Below are 17,947 nucleotides of genomic sequence, written 5' to 3'. Positions count from 1 at the left end.
TTTTTTCCCCTTTTTTCCCCCCTTTTCCCCCCTTTTTTCCCCCTTTTTTCCCTTTTTTTCCCCTTTTGGGGTCTCTCCCGTCCCAGGCAGGGATTTTTGCAGGGCCCAGCAGGATTTGGAGCCCCCAAGTCTGCCCTGGTTGGACCTCAAAGCCTCAGGGATGGCAGAGGGCTGGTGCAGGAGGGCAGGGGGATGAGGAAGGAGAAATGAACTCCTCAGAAACCTTTCCTTGAGGAAGGAGCAGCCAGAAAAATCTCTGATCTTGACATGAACACAACAATTAGTGGAACAAAGGACACAGGGCTGGTGGAGCAGCAGGATCATGTTTTAAATGACAAGCCAAAACTTGTTTTCACTGTACTACTGCAAGAATTGTACTAAAACTAGAAACTAAACCTTTAGTTTTTTAATTGCAACCTTTAATTAGTTTTGAATTTCTGACATTTTATGAGTTTAGATTTTAAACCTAGCTCTCACTTGCAGGTTTACACGTTGTAGTATTTAAAAAATGAGAAAGCCATCCTGGTTTAACAAATGGACACCAGCAGAATCCCAGAGTTGGCGCTTCTGAGTGCAAATAAGCCCCGGGGGAGTACATATTGAATGATTTAATTTGCCTCCTTTGAATAGTTGGATCTGCTTGTGAGAGTTTCCCATGTTTTGTTCCAGATCACTCTGTTTCCCAGCCAATTATGGTGCAGAGAAGACCTGGGCAGGGCTTCCATGTGAACAGTGAAGTGAACTCTGTGCTGTCCCCACGCTCGGAGAGCGGAGGGCTGGGGGTGAGCATGGTGGAGTATGTGCTGAGCTCATCTCCTGGAGACTCCTGCCTAAGGAAAGGAGCATTTGTAAGTGCCTCGTTGCCTCATCTCTGTTCTTTCCTCCCTTTGCTGCTTGGTTTGCTTGCCTGTGAATCATTTCGAGGGCAGAGGTTTCTCTCTTTGCTCTCAGTTGAGCTCTTCTCTCAAACAGGGCGGGTTTAGACCTTGGCTTGGGGGTGTGGGGTGGGAGATGGGAAGGTGCTGGCATTCCCTGGATGCTTGGAAAAGTCCCCCAGCAGAAACAGCCCATCCAAGGTAATCCTTGGAAAAGGTCCCACAAACCTGCACTGGGCCTGCGGCTGCCTTGGTGTGTGCTGGTGTCACAGGGGTCTGAGGATGAGGGAAGAGACGAGGATCTGACTCCGTGTTTCAGAAGGCTGATTTATTATTTTATATAATATATATTATATTAAAACTGTACTAAAAGAATAAAAGAAAAGATTTCATCAGAAGGCTGGCTGAGAATAGAAAAAGAATGATAACAAAGGCTTGTGGCTCGCACAGAGAGTCCGAGCCAGCTGGGCTGTGATTGGCCATTAATTAGAAACAACCCCATGAGACCAATCACAGATGCACCTGTTGCATTCCACAGCAGCAGATAACCAATGTTTACATTTTGTTCCTGAGGCTTCTCAACTTGTCAGGAGAAAAAATCCTAAAAAAGGGGTTTTTCAGAAAATACCATAGCTACATTGGTGCTGATCCCAAAATGGGATTCCAGCTCCAAACCCTTTACCTGATGATAATGTCATGGCATAATGCTCATCCTTGTGCTGGAGGTTTTCCTCATGCTGTTTTTTGGGATAAACCCCCGCTAACAAATACATTGGTGTCTGCCACCCTTCCCTGGAGCTCCTGCTTGTGGCTGCATGTGTTTCCCAGCTGGGGTTGCTGGGCAGGCTGTTTCCCATGGGGGATGGCAGCCCCCTATTGTGGGCTGGGGAAAGGGCACAGCCTCCAGTTCATGGATGTGGGGAGAGCTGGCATCAAACCCAGCCTGGAGTGGGGAAAGGGCCCCAGAAATGTGGGAGAGCCTCCTTTGGCTGCTGCCCTCAGCCCTGCTGGGGTTGCTGGCCCTCAGTGAGGCTGCCCAAGGAGCTGGGAGAGCCCTGGGAGAGCAGGGAGCATTTTTGGGATGTGAGCGCTCAGAGCAAGGAGAGCAGGGAGGGTTTCTGGGGTGTGAGCACTCAGCAAGGAGAGCAGGGAGGATTTTTGGGATGTGAGCACTCAGCAGGGAGAGCAGGGAGGATTTTTGGGATGTGAGTGCTCAGCAAGGAGAGCAGGGAGGATTTTTGGGATGTGAGTGCTCAGCAAGGAGAGCAGGGAGGATTTTTGGGATGTGAGCACTCAGCAGGGAGAGCAGGGAGGATTTTTGGGATGTGAGTACTCAGAGAGGAGAGAGGAGAGGATTTTTGGGATGTGAGCACTCAGCAGGGAGAGCAGGGAGGATTTTTGGGATGTGAGTGCTCAGCAAGGAGAGCAGGGAGGATTTTTGGGATGTGAGTGCTCAGCAAGGAGAGCAGGGAGGATTTTTGGGATGTGAGCACTCAGAGCAGGGAGAGCAGGGAGGATTTCTGGGATGTGAGCACTCAGAGCCAGGAGCCAGTTTGTCCCAGCTGGGGGCCAGGGAGGGGTTTGCTCCCCAGCACAGTCAGAGTGACACTGGTGACACAGCTGTCACTGCTGAGCACCCCCTTGTTTGGGGTTGGATTTACAGGTGGCATTTCCAAGGAATATTAAGGAAACACAATTTTATTTTCTTTCAGAAGCAACACCAAAAGATTTTTGCTTTCAGAACAATTTCCTTTTCTCTGAATATAAGGGGAAAGTCCCTCCCTCAAATCAGAGAGAGTGGGAGAAGGGTTCAGTGGGCAGAGGCAGAAATGCTGTGTGCAGAGCACTTCTCCCTCCAGTCAAGTGGAAGGCAAGCTTTGCATGTCTGTCCCTGTGACAGCACCAAAGCTGCCTCTGATAAATATGTTTATATGCCCCTTGCTGGTTTTTATCATCAATTATGTTGTTTTTCCTCTCCCTTTTGTTGTTCAAAACACTGCCCCAGGCATCATCACCCTTTATTCTCCTCCCAAGTGCAATAAAATGCAGACACGCTGCAGATGTACCAGCACTCACGGAATGCTCAACAGAACAGAAATCCTTTTTTTCCCTCTTTTTTTCTTTCCCCTTTTCTCCCAAAGCAATGTGCTTCAGGATTACAGGGGCTAATGATTGAGGCAGTGATTTATTTGAGTGTTTCTAAATGAGCTGTGCTTTGGAATTCCCTCTTGGTGCCTCCAAAACTGAGGTGATTTTCAAACACTTGTCCAGTCAAGAGCTGTGTGTGTGACACTGAGCCAGGCACTTCAGAGAGGCACTAATTCACTTTGTGCCCCTGCAGCATTTGCTGGTGTTGATTTTGAATGCTCAAGTCCCATCTAGAAAGAGAATTACTTAAAATTATTTTGGGATGGGATTTTTAGAGCCTATGAAAGCAAACCTTGAATTACTAAATGAAGAAACCTGAAGAGATGAAACACCTCTTGGAAGAGTGAGAGATAATTCCCTTATTTCTTTGATTATTATTGAATATTTTGGATTTTTAGTGATATTTTTGGTAGGAATTAATGTTTGCAAGTGACTTCTTTTCTGGTGGCATGTGTGTTTGATTTGTTACCATCTTGGGATAACAGGAAAATTGATCTGAAAACTCAGCTTATTAAAACAATGTCTCTTCTGCCCAGGGGCCAAGGGATGCAGAGAGTGATGAGAATGACAAAGGGGATAAGAAAAGCAAGGGCACGTTTGATGGAGATAAATTGGGAGATCTGAAGGAGGAGGGGGATGTGATGGATAAATCCAATGGTTTGCCTGTTCAGAACGGGATCGACGCCGACGTCAAAGACTTCAGGTATGTGCATGGGTGCTCAGTAATTCATCAATTAATAAGAATCACTGCTGGGGTCTAAGCTCAGCCCCTCCAGGCTCTCCCTCCATCCCCTGCAGTGCCATGGGGGAAGAATTGGAAGGGGAAAAGTGAAAATTTGAACATTTGAATGGGGAAAGGAAAAAACTGGGCCTGGAAGTGAAGCTAAGGCAGGAATTCATGGAGCACATCCCAGGGAAGGTGTCAGGGACCCATTCCCAGGGAAGCTGAGCTCCATGGGGTCACTGGAGCATCTCCCTGCCCAGGAAAGGCTGAGGGAGCTGGGGCTGCTCAGCCTCGAGGGGAGCCCCAGCTGAGAGGGGCCCTGACCCCTGGGTATCACCGAGCATCCCTGGGTGTCCCTGTGTGTCCCTGTGTGTCCCTGTGTGTCTCTGTGTGTCTCTGTGTGTCCCTGTGTGTCCCTGGGTGTCCCTGTGTGTCCCTTTGTGTCCCTGTCTGTCCCTGTCTGTCTGTCCCTGTGTGCAGGGCTCAGAGCAGGCCCAGGCTCTGCTCCAGGCCCAGCGATGGCCCCAGAGCCACGGGCAGGAGCCCAGGAGCTGCCCCTGCCCAGGGGACAGAACTGCCCTGGGCAGTGCCAACCCTGAGCAGAGCCCAGAGAGGGGCTGGAGTCTCCTCCCTGGGACATTCCAGAGCCACAGGGACACTCTGCTGTGCCCTGAGCTCTGGCATGGCCCTGCTGGAGCAGGGATTGGCACCAGTGACCCCATGGGGTCCTCCCAGCCTGGCCCAGTCTGGGATTCTGTGACAGGGACTGGTGGAGACCAAGCGCCATCCCTGCAAACACCCTCCCCTTCCCTGTTCCCTGGGTTGGGTTGGAAGGGACCTTAAATCCCATCCCATCCCACCCCTGCCATGGCAGGGACAGCTCCCACTGTGCCAGGTGCTGCCAGCCCCAATGCCCAGCCTGGCCTTGGGCACTGCCAGGGCTCCAGGGGCAGCCACAGCTGCTCTGGCAATTCCAGCCCAGCCCCTGCCCACCCTGCCAGGGAACAAACTCCTTCCTCTATCTGGTCCAGATGATTTGATAAATGAATGATAAAATCTCTTTTATAAAACCCCTTGGATCAGTTGGGATCAGCTGTCCCAGCTGTGTCACCCTCCCTGTGTCCCCCAGCCCCTCCCTGGGGGGGTGAGGAGCAGAGCAGCTGGCTCTGGGGGGCATCCCTGTGGTGGTGTTTGAGGGTCCCCAGGATGAGGGAAGAGATGAGAATCTTGGCACCATGCTTCAGAAGGTTGATTTATTATTTTATGGTATATATTACATTAAAATTATATACTAAAACTATACTGAAGAAAAGAGAAAGGAGATTTCAGAAGGCTAGAAAGGAATGATAATAAAACCTTGTGACTGACCAGAGAGTCCCACACCGCTGGACCATGATTGGTGATCAAGTAAAAACAATCTGCATGAGACCAATCAAAGATGCACCTGTTGTAAACCAGCTCCAGACCACATCCCACAGCCATCAGATAATTATTGTTTGCATTTCTTTTCTGAGGCTTCTCAGGAGAAAAATCCTAACAAAAGGATTTTCATAAAACATGTCAGTGGCACATCCCTGTGCAGTCAGCCCAGTGCCAAACCTGCCCATGCACTCCATGGCTTTGGGAAGCCATGGTTTTCCATGCTGTAGTGTCCCCAAGATGTTCTAAATGTCCTCAGGGGGAGAGGGTGGGGACACCTGAGAGCTCAGGGCTGGGTGTGATCCCTGTGATTTTCACACCCATTTTTAATCCCTCTGTGTGGGATTCCCATGGCAGCCCCCATGGGAAGTGTTGGCTCTGCTCCTGTCCTGTCCCCACCACAGCTGCGCTCTGGGTTTGTTCCGTGCAGCTCTGCAGGGCTGAAAACCTCCTGAAATTGTGGCCCTTGATACATCTGTGTTCCTTGCTCATTGCTGCATCTCCTGTGGTTCCTATGGCCTGTAGGAAAACTGGAGAAGCCAAAGAAATGGTAAAATAAAATGTAGAAGGCAAACAAGTGCTGGGCCTGCCCAGGGGACAGAACTGCCCTGGGCAGTGCCAACCCTGAGCAGAGCCCAGAGAGGGGCTGGAGTCTCCTCCCTGGGACATTCCAGAGCCACAGGGACACTCTGCTGTGCCCTGAGCTCTGGCATGGCCCTGCTGGAGCAGGGATTGGCACCAGTGACCCCATGGGGTCCTCCCAGCCTGGCCCAGTCTGGGATTCTGTGACAGGGACTGGTGGAGACCAAGCGCCATCCCTGCAAACACCCTCCCCTTCCCTGTTCCCTCAGCTCTGCTCTGTGGGCTGGGGTATCACAGAATCCCAGGGTGGCTTGGGTTGGAAGGGATCTTCAGTCCCATCCAGGGACAGCTCCCACTGTGCCAGGTGCTGCCAGCCCCAATGCCCAGCCTGGCCTTGGGCACTGCCAGGGCTCCAGGGGCAGCCACAGCTGCTCTGGCAATTCCAGCCCAGCCCCTGCCCACCCTGCCAGGGAACAAACTCCTTCCTCTATCTGGTCCAGATGATTTGATAAATGAATGATAAAATCTCTTTTATAAAACCCCTTGGATCAGTTGGGATCAGCTGTCCCAGCTGTGTCACCCTCCCTGTGTCCCCCAGCCCCTCCCTGGGGGGGTGAGGAGCAGAGCAGCCCCTGGCTCTGGGCATCCCTGTGGTGGTGTTTGAGGGTCCCCAGGATGAGGGAAGAGATGAGAATCTTGGCACCATGCTTCAGAAGGTTGATTTATTATTTTATGGTATATATTACATTAAAATTATATACTAAAACTATACTGAAGAAAAGAGAAAGGAGATTTCAGAAGGCTAGAAAGGAATGATAATAAAACCTTGTGACTGACCAGAGAGTCCCACACCGCTGGACCATGATTGGTGATCAAGTAAAAACAATCTGCATGAGACCAATCAAAGATGCACCTGTTGTAAACCAGCTCCAGACCACATCCCACAGCCATCAGATAATTATTGTTTGCATTTCTTTTCTGAGGCTTCTCAGGAGAAAAATCCTAACAAAAGGATTTTCATAAAACATGTCAGTGGCACATCCCTGTGCAGTCAGCCCAGTGCCAAACCTGCCCATGCACTCCATGGCTTTGGGAAGCCATGGTTTTCCATGCTGTAGTGTCCCCAAGATGTTCTAAATGTCCTCAGGGGGAGAGGGTGGGGACACCTGAGAGCTCAGGGCTGGGTGTGATCCCTGTGATTTTCACACCCATTTTTAATCCCTCTGTGTGGGATTCCCATGGCAGCCCCCATGGGAAGTGTTGGCTCTGCTCCTGTCCTGTCCCCACCACAGCTGCGCTCTGGGTTTGTTCCGTGCAGCTCTGCAGGGCTGAAAACCTCCTGAAATTGTGGCCCTTGATACATCTGTGTTCCTTGCTCATTGCTGCATCTCCTGTGGTTCCTATGGCCTGTAGGAAAACTGGAGAAGCCAAAGAAATGGTAAAACAAAATGTAGAAGGCAAACAAGTGCTGGGAAATGCCCATTCCTGGCTCTTCCATGGATATGAGCATTCCCATGCAGTCCAGTCCCTGTGTTGGGTGGTCAGGAGCCCATGGCAGCTGCCTTAGAGTGGTCTTGAGATTTGGTGCCAGAGCTCCACACAGTTAAAAATCACCAAATATTCCATTAAATATAAGTATGTGGGGAGATTGTGGCTTGTTCTGTCTGACTCTCAATTGAGCAGAAAACAGAAACAGAATTTTTTACATTTTTACTGTAACAGGTGTTTGAGGCTGGGACTGGGGGTTGTGGGGTTTTTATTGTTTGTTTTTAAAATCCATCAATTTCTTTGCAGAATCAACTCAGGGAGCTATTTCAGCCCATGTTTTTTATTTGTCCCCCCTTTATTACACCACCTGCAGGCCCTTCTGGTGGCTCTGATGCTGGGCTGGAGCATTCCAGCTTTTATATTTTTTAAATACATCAACTTCTGTATAGAATTAACTCAGGGAACTATTTCAGGCCATCTCTTTAATTTTTTTCTGTCTTCTCCAACACTTCTCCAACTTCCAGGGAGTTCTGCTGGGGCTGGGGGTGTATTGCTGCTGTGATGCTTGGCTGGAGCATTCCTGGTTTTAGTTTTTGTTTATTTTTTTAAATACATCCATTTCTCAGTAGAATTCACTCAGTGAACTATTTCAGACCATCTTTTTTATTTTTCCCCTCTTTACTCCAACACCTCCAAGCAGTTCTGGTGGGTTTAGGGATGTGATGTTGGGATGGAGTATACCTGGTTTTATTTATTTAAATAAATTTCTCAGTAGAATTAACTATTTCAGATCATCTCTATTTTTCCCCTCTATTCTACAACACCTCCAAGGAGTTCTGGTGGGTCTGGGGGTGTGATGGATCATACCTGGTTTTAATTTTTATTTTTTTAAATACATCAATTCTTCATAAAATTAATTTGGAGAACTACTTCAGACCATTTTTTTTATTTTCCCTCCTGTGCTCCACCACCTCTGGGCAATTCTGGATGGTCTGGGGAAAAGATGGAGCATTCCTGTTTTTTTTGTTTTTTTTTTTTAATTACATCAGTTTCTCCATAGAATGAATTTGGAGAACTATTTCAGACCATTTTTTTATTTTCCATCCTGTACTCCACCACCTCTGGGCAGTTCTGGAGCATCTAGGCATGTGATCGAGCATTCCTGGTTTTAATTTTTATTTTTTAAATACATCAGTTTCTCCATAGAATTAATTTGGTGAGCTGTTTCAGACCATTTTTTATTTTCCCTCCTGTACTGCCCCACCTCTGGGCAGTTCTGGTTGGTTTGGGGATGTGATGGAGCTTATCTGGTCTTAGTTTGCATTTTATTTAAATACATAAATTTCTCCATAGAATTGATTTGGTGAACTGTTACAGACCATTTCTTTTTTTCCCTCTGGTACTCCAGCACCTCTGGGCAGTTCTGGAGCTGTGATGGAGCATTCCTGGTTTTAATTTTTATTTTTTTAAATACAGCAGTTCTCCATAAAATTAATTTGGTGAACTGTTTCAGACCATGACTTTATTTTCCCTCTTGTACTCCAGCACCTGCTGCAGGGTGGGATGCTGGGCTGGCGCTCTCCTGCCCTGTTTCCCTGCAGGAACATTCCCCAGGAAGGGCTGGAGCTCTCCTGCCCTGTTTCCCTGCAGGAACATTCCCCAGGAAGGGCTGGAGCTCTCCTGCCCTGTTTCCCTGCAGGAGCATTCCCCCAAAAAGAGCTGGAGCTCTCCTGCCCTGTTTCCCTGCAGGAACATTCCCCAGGAAGGGCTGGAGCTCTCCTGCCCTGTTCCCTGCAGGAACATTCCCCAACAAGAGCTGGAGCTCTCCTGCCCTGTTTCCCTGCAGGAGCATTCCCCCAAGAAGGGCTGGAGCTCTCCTGCCCTTTCCCTGACCCGTTTTCCCCCCAACAAGAGCTGGAGCTCTCCTGCCCTTTCCCTGCAGGAGCATTCCCCCAGGAAGGGCTGGAGCTCTCCTGCCCTTTCCCTGACCCGTTTTCCCCCCACAGCCGCACACCTGGGAACTGCCAGAACTCGGCGAGCGAGGTGGATCTGCTGGGCCCCAACCAGAACGGCTCCGAGGGCCTGGCCCAGCTGGCCAGCACCAACGGGGCCAAGCCTGTGGAGGATTTCTCCAACATGGAGTCGCAGAGCGTGCCCCTGGATGCCATGGAGCACGTGGGCATGGAGCCGCTGCAGTTCGACTACTCCGGCACGCAGGTCCCCGTGGACTCGGCCGCGGCCACCGTGGGGCTCTTTGACTACAACTCCCAGCAGCAGGTACAGAGCTGAGCCCTGAGCCTGAGCCTTAGCCCTGATCCCTGATCCTGATCCCTTAGCCCGTAGCCTTGAGCCCTGAGCCTGATCCTGAACGGAGCATTCCTGGCTTATTCCTGATCCCTGATCCTCATCCTGAGCTCTGATCCCTGATCCTGATCCCCAAGTCCTGAGCCCTGATCCTTGATCCTGAGCCCTGATCCTGATCCCTGATCCCTGAGCCCCGATGATCCCTGATCCTTAGCCCTGATCCAGCCCTGTGTCTCCAATGGGGTCGGTGTGGGGTGGGATGAGCTCGGGATCCTGTCCTGGGAGAAGGGATGGAGGAAGATTGGAGGTGTTGTCTTTGTCTTCGTACCGCCTGTGTCCTCCTGAGCAGATCAGCCTCCCATGGCAGCTGGAATAATCAGAATTCCCCCAGCAGTTCCCACAGCTGTGCCCTCTCTGGTGATCCTAGCTGTTTCAAGGCATTGAAAAAGAGCTTTAAAGTAGCAAAAAGTGCTAACAAAACCTCAAACACCCACCCTGGAGCCCAGACAGTGACTGAGAGCCAACACCTGCTCAGCCCAGGTGTGAGCCCTGCACTGGGCTTTGCTGAGCCCCACGTTGGGTTTTGTTAAACCCCAAATTGGGCCCTCCTGGTCCCTACATTGGGCCTTGCTGAGATGCACGTTGGGCCTGGCTGAGCCCAGCTGTGAGCCCTGCTGAGCCCCACACTGTGCTTTACTGAGCCCCACACTCAGCTTTGCTCAGCCAGAGCAGCCTGAGGCAATTACAAGTTCAGACTTTCTTCTACCTGAGCCTGGATTAAACCCTAAGGGCAGAGTCCACTACTACAAACCTTTATCTGAGCCTGGCTTAGGTTTGTTTGACCTTTCTCCCACACAAGCCCAGACTCCCTTGGCTCCTGTTGAATGCTGGGCCTGGCTCCCGCAATCGACTCCTGCTCTGCTCCTGTTCCTGCTCCTGTCTGGGTAATGATTGGAAACTTTATTGCTCTCCCTTTGCAAGTCTGATATCCCTCAGAGTGGAAGGGAATCCTTTGTTGGAGCTGATTGCAGGGATATATAACTCTCCCTGGCTTCCCTGAAATATCTGATTCTTTTAGCAGAAGAGCCTCTGGCACTCTGGAGTGAGGGAAAGCATTGCCAAGTTTGTGCTGAGTTATCACAGCCTTAAAAGCAATGTAAATATCTGGGTTGGAGCTCAATTGGCTGCTCTGTTCTACAGCATCTTTGGGAGGTTAATGATGGAAAATTTAATGATTAAACTAAATAGCTGCTGTAGAGTTCAAAAAGGAAAATAAAACCAGATAGTTCCAAGCCTTTGTCTCGCTCTGGTGTAAGGCCTGGGATGCCAGAATTACCTCTAAACCAGGAAAGTTGTGTGTTTTTTAAAACATGGGGGCTCCACAAGTGAGCTGCTTCTGGAGAAGCATTAGAGATGGGACTGGAACAGCACGAGTGGGAAGCCTGGAATTTGCATTTTGTCAGGTTTTTCTATTTAAGTGAAGGCTCATTTACAAGTTTGAGGAGTTTTTATTTGTTTCTTTCAGCCTTTAAAAATTAGGATTTCAAATTTGGCATGTCTGGCACCTCACTGGTGGAAATATACCCTCCCAAATGGAGGCAGAGCAGGGCAGGGTCCCCGTTTTGGGGGAGATGCAGTGAGGATTTCAGGCTGGGTTTGCATTTTTTATTTCATACCAAGTGGATGGGCACTGTCCATGTGGAGCTGAGGTCACCTCTGTGTCACCAACTGTCTGGGAATCACGGAATCACTGAGGCTGGAAAACCCTCCCAGAGCATCAAATCCCAGCTGTGCCCAATGCCCACCTTGTCCCCAGCGCAGAGCTCTGAGTGCCACCTCCAGGAATTGCTGGGACACCTCCAGGGATGGGCACTGCAAACCTCCCTGGGCAGCCCCTGCCAAGGCCTGAGCCCCCTTTCCATGGGGAAATTCCTCCTGGTGTCCAAACTGACCTTCCCCTGGCACAATCCACCCTGAGCTGCCCTGGCCCAGCCTGAGGCCGTTCCCTCTGCTCCTGTCCCTGTTCCCTGGAGCACAGCCCGACCCCCCCGGCTGTCCCCTCCTGGCAGGAGCTGTGCAGAGCCACAAGGGCCCCCTGAGCCTCCTTTGCTCCAGGCTGAGCCCCTTCCCAGCTCCCTCAGCCCCTCCTGGGGCTCCAGGCACTTCTGAGCTCCATTTCTGTGCTGTGAAGCCCAAATCCCCTGAGATCTCTCCCTGATTTTGAGGGAGCATTGAGGACACAGCTGCTGCCCCCTGGTCCCACCCAGGCCCTGCTGGGCCATCAGACAAATCTGTTATTTTCAGTTTTCACCCTTTCTGCAGTTTCCACCTGCAGTGAAAGCAAACAGGAGCCTTCAGTCAGGAATCACTCCCCAGCCAGATGTGCCCTCTCAGGGCAGGTTTGTGTAAATCCAGGGGTTTGTGCCCATTCCCTTAATTCCTGATCCCCAAACTCAGGGGTCCTTGCTGCCCACTGCCACTCTCAGCCCAGATTAAAGTAATCTGAATTCTGCCATTGTGTTGGCAGCAGGAAATCTGTCCTGAACAAGGGATCTCATCCCTGAAAGTGCCTTTTGGGGCTGTGGGGAAGTGTCCCATCCTTGGAAGGGATTACAGGTGAGCACAGCTGCAGGCCTTGTGAGGAAGAGGAAGGTTTTACCCAGATCTGATCTGATTAGAGATGTCAGATGTTGATATTGCTGAGGGAAATCTGATCTTCTAGAATCCCCATAACTCTGGGGTTCTGCTGCCTTGGAATTCCCTCAGTGAGCTCCTCCACGTGCTGCAGATCATCCTTCATTTGTCTGCACATGGAACAGCCTCACTGAAATGTTGGATGATCTCCCTGAACTCCTCCAGATCCGTGTCAGGCCTTTGTAGCTTTTCACTCCAAATGCATTTTCCAGCAGCCTGAAACACCCCAGGTGTCCTTTCCTGATACCTTTGTGAGTTCAGGTTAATGTTCCAGTGCAGAGGTTCCTGTCCTTTTTGTGCTCCCCAGTGCCACCTCTGAGCACTGATCCCTGCGTTTGGAGTGTGGGGCTGTGCTCTCAGCAGATGGAGACGGCCCAGCAAGGCTTCAGCAGCTCTCCCTGCATACCTGGATCTGATGATTCCCAGAGCTCCCCTGGTTATCTGCCTCAGGAGAGGCTGCACTTGGGATGGTTTTTCTTGGCTCTGCTTCCTTGGACAGGCTGCAGGGTGAAATCTGCAGCTGGGCTGTTTCTTCTGAGGGAGCTGAGCAAGGCTGAGAACTAAGGGAGAGGGAGAGGTCACGGAATCCTGGAATGGCTCGGGTGGGAAAGGACTTCAGACCTCATCCAATTCCAGCCCCTGCCATGGCAGGAACACCTCCCACTGTGCCAGGTGCTCCAGCCTGGCCTTGGGCACTGCCAGGGCTCCAGGGGCAGCCACAGCTGCTCTGGCAATTCCCTCCCCGCCGTCCCAGGGAACAATTCCTTCCCAAGATCCCATCTAAATCCCTCTTCTCTTAGTTTAAAGCCATTCCCCCTTGTCCTGTGCTGTAAAAAATCCCTCTCCAGCTTTCTTGCAGCCCTCTAATGTCTGGAAGTCAGATTTTGCAGGGACTAGATGAGCCCCCAGAGCAGGCAGGCAGCAAAAAGAGCCCAGAGCAGCAGGTGAAATATTGATGGTGAAGTGCTGAGGCTCTGAGTGGGTGTGGATTCCTTTCTCCCAGTTTTTCTGATTCCCATGTGGTTCATTGAGTTGCATTTGGGAAGTGTGGAAGTCCTCACATGTGTAAAGTAAGCAGAAGTGTTTTTAGGGAGAAAAATGCTTTTTGTGCCCTCAAGACAAGGAAATAATAATAATGCAGCCATTTCCTCTCTGCTTCACTGTGATGGAATCCACATCAGCAGGCTGGAAGAGCATGTGGGAACTCAAGGGTTTGGTGAAATTGTGCAGCTGAAGAAAGCTAAAAAGCTCAAATTGCTGAGCTGATACAGCAGACCCCAACCCCAAGGATGTTGCAGGGGAATCCACGCTTCAGGAGGAAAGAGTTTAGGGGATTTATAGGGGTTTTTTCCCCATATTTGCTGATCAGTAAAATGTTGCTGGTCGCTCCCACAGAGCCACTGTCCCTCATGCCATGTTCTGCAGCTCCTGTTGTCCATGATCTCCTTGGTGTTTTGCGCTCAGGGATGTTCACAGAATTCCCAGAATCACATTCCCAGATTGGAAGAGACCTTCAAGATCATCGAGTCCAACCCAGCCCCAACAGCTCAACTCAACCCTGGCACCCAGTGCCACATCCAGGCTTTGTTAAACACCCCCAGGGATGGGGACTCCACCACCTCCCCGGGCAGCCATTGCAGAACTTTATCACCCTTTCTGTAAAAATCCTTTTCCTGCTGTCCAACCTGTATTTCCCTTGGTGCAGCTCGAGGCTGTGTGCTCTGGTTCTGTCAGTGCCTGGAGACAGAGCCCAGCCCCAGCTGAGCACAGGCACCTTTCAGGAGCTGTGCAGAGTGATGGGGGCAGCCCTGAGTCTCCTTTTCTGCAGGCTGAGCACCCCCAGCTCCCTCAGGGGTTCCTCACAGGGTTTGTGTTCCAGGACATCAGTGGAGCTTTGCCCAAGCTCCTGGTGACCAGAACAGAGGTGGCACCTGAGCAGAGCTGCCACCCAGGTTTGTGTGACCACAAAAAACCCTTAAAACAATAAAAAGGGCAGGAAAAGCAGGTGTGTTGTGCACCCAGCCTGCTCAGGGTGTTTTATGGCCCAGGAGGCAATAAAGGAACTGTAGATCAGATATTTTCCTCCGCAAGGAACGTTCTGATAGCCCCTGAGGGATGAGCAAACAAAGCCGTTGTGAGGGGGAGGGCTTGGCACACAGCAGGTTAATTCTGCCTGCCCTAACTGCTGCATTTCCACCTCATAAACCCAATGCTGATCCCTCAGATGTGTTTTCTCCACCTGAACTTGTAAAAAGACAAAAATAAAGGCAGATTTTCTCACACAGCTTTGCTCACCCTGCTCTCTGGAGAACCAATGCCAATTTTTGCCTGTAAATAAAATAACTAATAGAGTTTTCTTGATGTTTCTGGGCTTCTTCTTGATGGTTGTGCGTTTCTGCCAAAAATTTGGGCAGAATTATTGCTGTGTCTGCCAGCAGTTCACTTGTCTGAAAGGAGGGCAGGATAATAGCTGTGAAAATTGTAGGCATTTGGGCATCCAAGTCTCTTCTGAGGGAGGGGAGGGAGAAAACATTTCTCACGGTGCTTTCTGAAGTCATTCCCACCTAGAAATGATCCCTGGAAGTGAGGGGGGATGGACGTGCTGGATAATTTCAGAGGAGATACTCAGCTGGTGTGTCCTTAAATGTTCTAATTAGAGCTGAAGATGGGTGAATTCAGGGATTTCCTTTAGGGAGAGGCAAAAGAAGCTGGAAAGAACTTTTAGTAAGGCCCCGAAGAAAGGAAAAAACCCCGAACCTCAGCAAAAATACTTCAAGGGAATCCTATTATTTTTATTTAGTGAGGAATAAATTCTCAATAACCTTGAGCAGTGAGCAGGTAAAGGAAGTGTTTGGTGTGGTGTTTGTGATCCCGGGGCCGTGTCCCCTCTCTGGCTCTGAAGGCATTTTGGGTGTCCCAAACTTGGCTGTGCATCCCTTGGCCATCCCCTTCCATCCCATTTCCCACTTCAGCCAAACTGGGAGGGCACGCTGGTGGCACTGGTGGCGCTGCCAACACCTGGGAGTGCTCCTGGGGACCCCCAGGCTGCAGCTGGGGCTGAGCAGGAGCTGGGATAAATCCTTTGGGATTGAGGGAACAGCAGAGGGAAAAGCTGGGCTGGGGCTGGCTGTGCTGCACAAGTGTGGGGTTTTGTCAGGTGGGTTAACACAGGCATTGATCCCAAAGGAGTTCAGGTGCTTGGGAGGTGTGGAGTGCAGAATCTGTACAGTTAGAGGTGATGTGAAGGGATTGCTGGCAAAGGAAGGACTTGCTGCTTTTTGTGTGTGAGTTCAGCAGTGTTGGTGTGTTTGTGTGTGAGTTCAGCACTGTTGGTGTGTTTGTGTGTGAGTTCAGCAGTGTTGGTGTGTTTGTGCCCCAGTTCAGCACTGTTGGTGTGTTTGTGCCCCAGATTTCAGGACGCTGTTTGTGTTTTCTGTCTGATTTCAGGACGCTGTTTGTGTTTCTGTGACTGAGTTAAGGAGTGTTAGTGTGTTTGTGCCTGATTTAAGGGATGTTTGTGTATTTGTGCCCAGTTTAGGGACATAGTTTGTATTTTGTGCCTGATTTAAGGACACTGTGCTCCTTGCCTGGTTTCAGGGCTGTTGTTCCTGGTTTCAGGGCTGTTTGTACCCACTCTAAGGGCAGTTTGTACCCACTTTCAGGGCTGTTTGTGCTCTCCCCACAGCTGTTCCAGAGGCCCAACGCACTGGCAGTGCAGCAGCTGACAGCAGCCCAGCAGCAGCAGTATGCCCTGGCTGCTGCCCACCAGCCACACATAGGTGAGTCTGCCTCTCCCCCAGCCTGTTCCACTGCCCTCCTCCTGATCCATGAGGAAACTCCAGGGAAAAGGATTGGGAGGGTTCAAAGTGTATTTTACAGCTGATAATCAATGCCTGAGCAGAAGTGCATTTTTACAGTTTTGCTTGTGGGTGTCTCTTGCACACTTGAGAAGCATTTCAAAGGAGTTCCCTGTGTGGCAGGACTGACATTCTCACACTCCTGAGGGTGCTGTCAGTCAGGAGAGGCTTTGGAAGTCTGAGTGAAGCATAAATCAGAGTGACAGCACAGTGAAGTGAGGGGAAATGCACAATTTAATATCAGCTGAATGTGCTGCCAGGAGTTTCACGAGTTAAAAATGTAATTTATGCAAACACGTGATTGATATCAAAGCAAAATTACTCATTAAAAATATTAAAATATATATATTTATTAACTGGTAATAAAGCACTTAATCATGTGTAGAAGAAACCCAGGAAAACAGTGCATTAATGTTTTTAGCACATTAAGCAATTTGTGGTAGTTCTTCCTGCCTAAAACCCCAGTATAAATGTGTTGGGGCTCTCCATGCTCTGTGCTGTGCCCTTGTGTGCTCAGTGCAGTTCAGGGATTGAAATTATTCAGCTTTTTAACTTCCTCCCCTTCACCTTGACCTCCCCTGCACACCCCTCTCCTGCCCACCTGGGCTTTCTCTAATGATTAAACTGTCCCTTGCAGGGGGACAGAATGCTTTTCCTCTCTGAGCCCTTTCCAGACTGACCAGCTGGAATGCTGGGGTGCTGTGGTGGGTGTGGAGCTCAGGATGGGGTGCTCTGGGTCCTGATTTACTCACTGTAGGAAATACAGAGTAGTACCAAGCTCCAGTCTCCTGAACAGGGTCTGTGTGCCCTGCAGAAGCACCTGAGCAGTTGGATATAAAGGATTTTACCTCTTAAGGAGCATTGAATCCTTGGAATTGGGTTTTTTTTATGCCAGATCTCTCCTCTGCCCATCAGCCCTCACTGATTGTCACTCCCTATAGAAAACCACCCACAAACAGCTTCAAACCACGAAACCAGCCCCAGTTTGATGTTGGCCAGGCAGCACAGGGGGGTTGTGGTGGGGCTGCAGTCCTGTTGAGTTTGTTTTCACTGACAGGAGTGTTTTCAGCAGGTTTAGCTCCTGCTGCCTTCGTTCCCAACCCCTACATCATCAGCGCGGCGCCTCCGGGGACGGATCCGTACGCGGCCGGGCTGGCGGCAGCTGCCACGTTAGGTGAGAGCTCCCAGCTCCCTCTGCATCCCCAGCCCCTCCCTGCTCTGCATCCCGGGCTCTGCAAGGCAAACAGCAGCATCCTGGGCTGGGAGAACTGGGATCATGGGGTGGCTGTGAGTAAAACCAACATTTGGCGTTAAAACTGGAGATGAAACGGGATAATTTTTGTTCAAGGCTTCCAGAGCAAATGGGAAAGGAACAGACACAAATATTGCTCTGTTTTTGGGGTGTTCTGGTGACTGACAGTAGCAGGGAAAACCTCTGAAAACAAATTTCTGAAAGGCTGGAAAGATGCAGGATGTGTTTCCTGCCAGGAAAGTTGTGTCTCCTTTCTGTTCAGCTTGTGGTGCACCCTGCAAATTAACTCTTCCCTGAAATTCTGCTGGGAATTTCCACTTCCCAGGAGGTGAACACATCCATTTCTGCTGGGGCTCACGCTGGGACTGTGCCTTTTCCCAGATGGCAGCAAAGATGGAGCCTCTGCTCTTTCTGCAGGCTCTTCCTCCAGCCATTCATGTATCAGTTCCCAGATTCCTCCCAGCTGTCAGAGTCACAGCTGGTGGTTCTGGAGGTGCCAGCTCCGTGCCACAGCTTGTCAGGCACTGTGGGGGACACGGTGAGCGTGGAACTGCTGCTGGTTGTGCCAGAAAGCTCTTGCCCAAGCACTGGGGACAAAGCAGGA

The 17,947-nt window shown here is 50.4% G+C and overlaps 1 protein-coding gene across 1 annotated transcript in view; it reads left to right on the top strand.

Annotated features, from left to right (window-relative positions):
• Window positions 1-17,947, top strand: part of PUM1 (pumilio RNA binding family member 1) — a 91,081-nt gene that overhangs the window by 28,267 nt on the left and 44,867 nt on the right. The window contains exons 4-8 of the mRNA XM_031061868.1: window positions 670-848; window positions 3,560-3,726; window positions 9,243-9,513; window positions 15,920-16,013; window positions 17,164-17,265. Of these exons, the coding sequence (XP_030917728.1) occupies window positions 670-848; window positions 3,560-3,726; window positions 9,243-9,513; window positions 15,920-16,013; window positions 17,164-17,265 (813 nt within the window). The remainder of the gene's footprint in view (window positions 1-669; window positions 849-3,559; window positions 3,727-9,242; window positions 9,514-15,919; window positions 16,014-17,163; window positions 17,266-17,947) is intronic.

The sequence above is a fragment of the Geospiza fortis genome, unplaced genomic scaffold (genome assembly GCF_000277835.1).
Source record: "Geospiza fortis unplaced genomic scaffold, GeoFor_1.0 scaffold32, whole genome shotgun sequence".
NCBI classification, from domain to species: domain Eukaryota; kingdom Metazoa; phylum Chordata; class Aves; order Passeriformes; family Thraupidae; genus Geospiza; species Geospiza fortis.
This window is presented reverse-complemented; position numbering and strand designations above follow the sequence as displayed.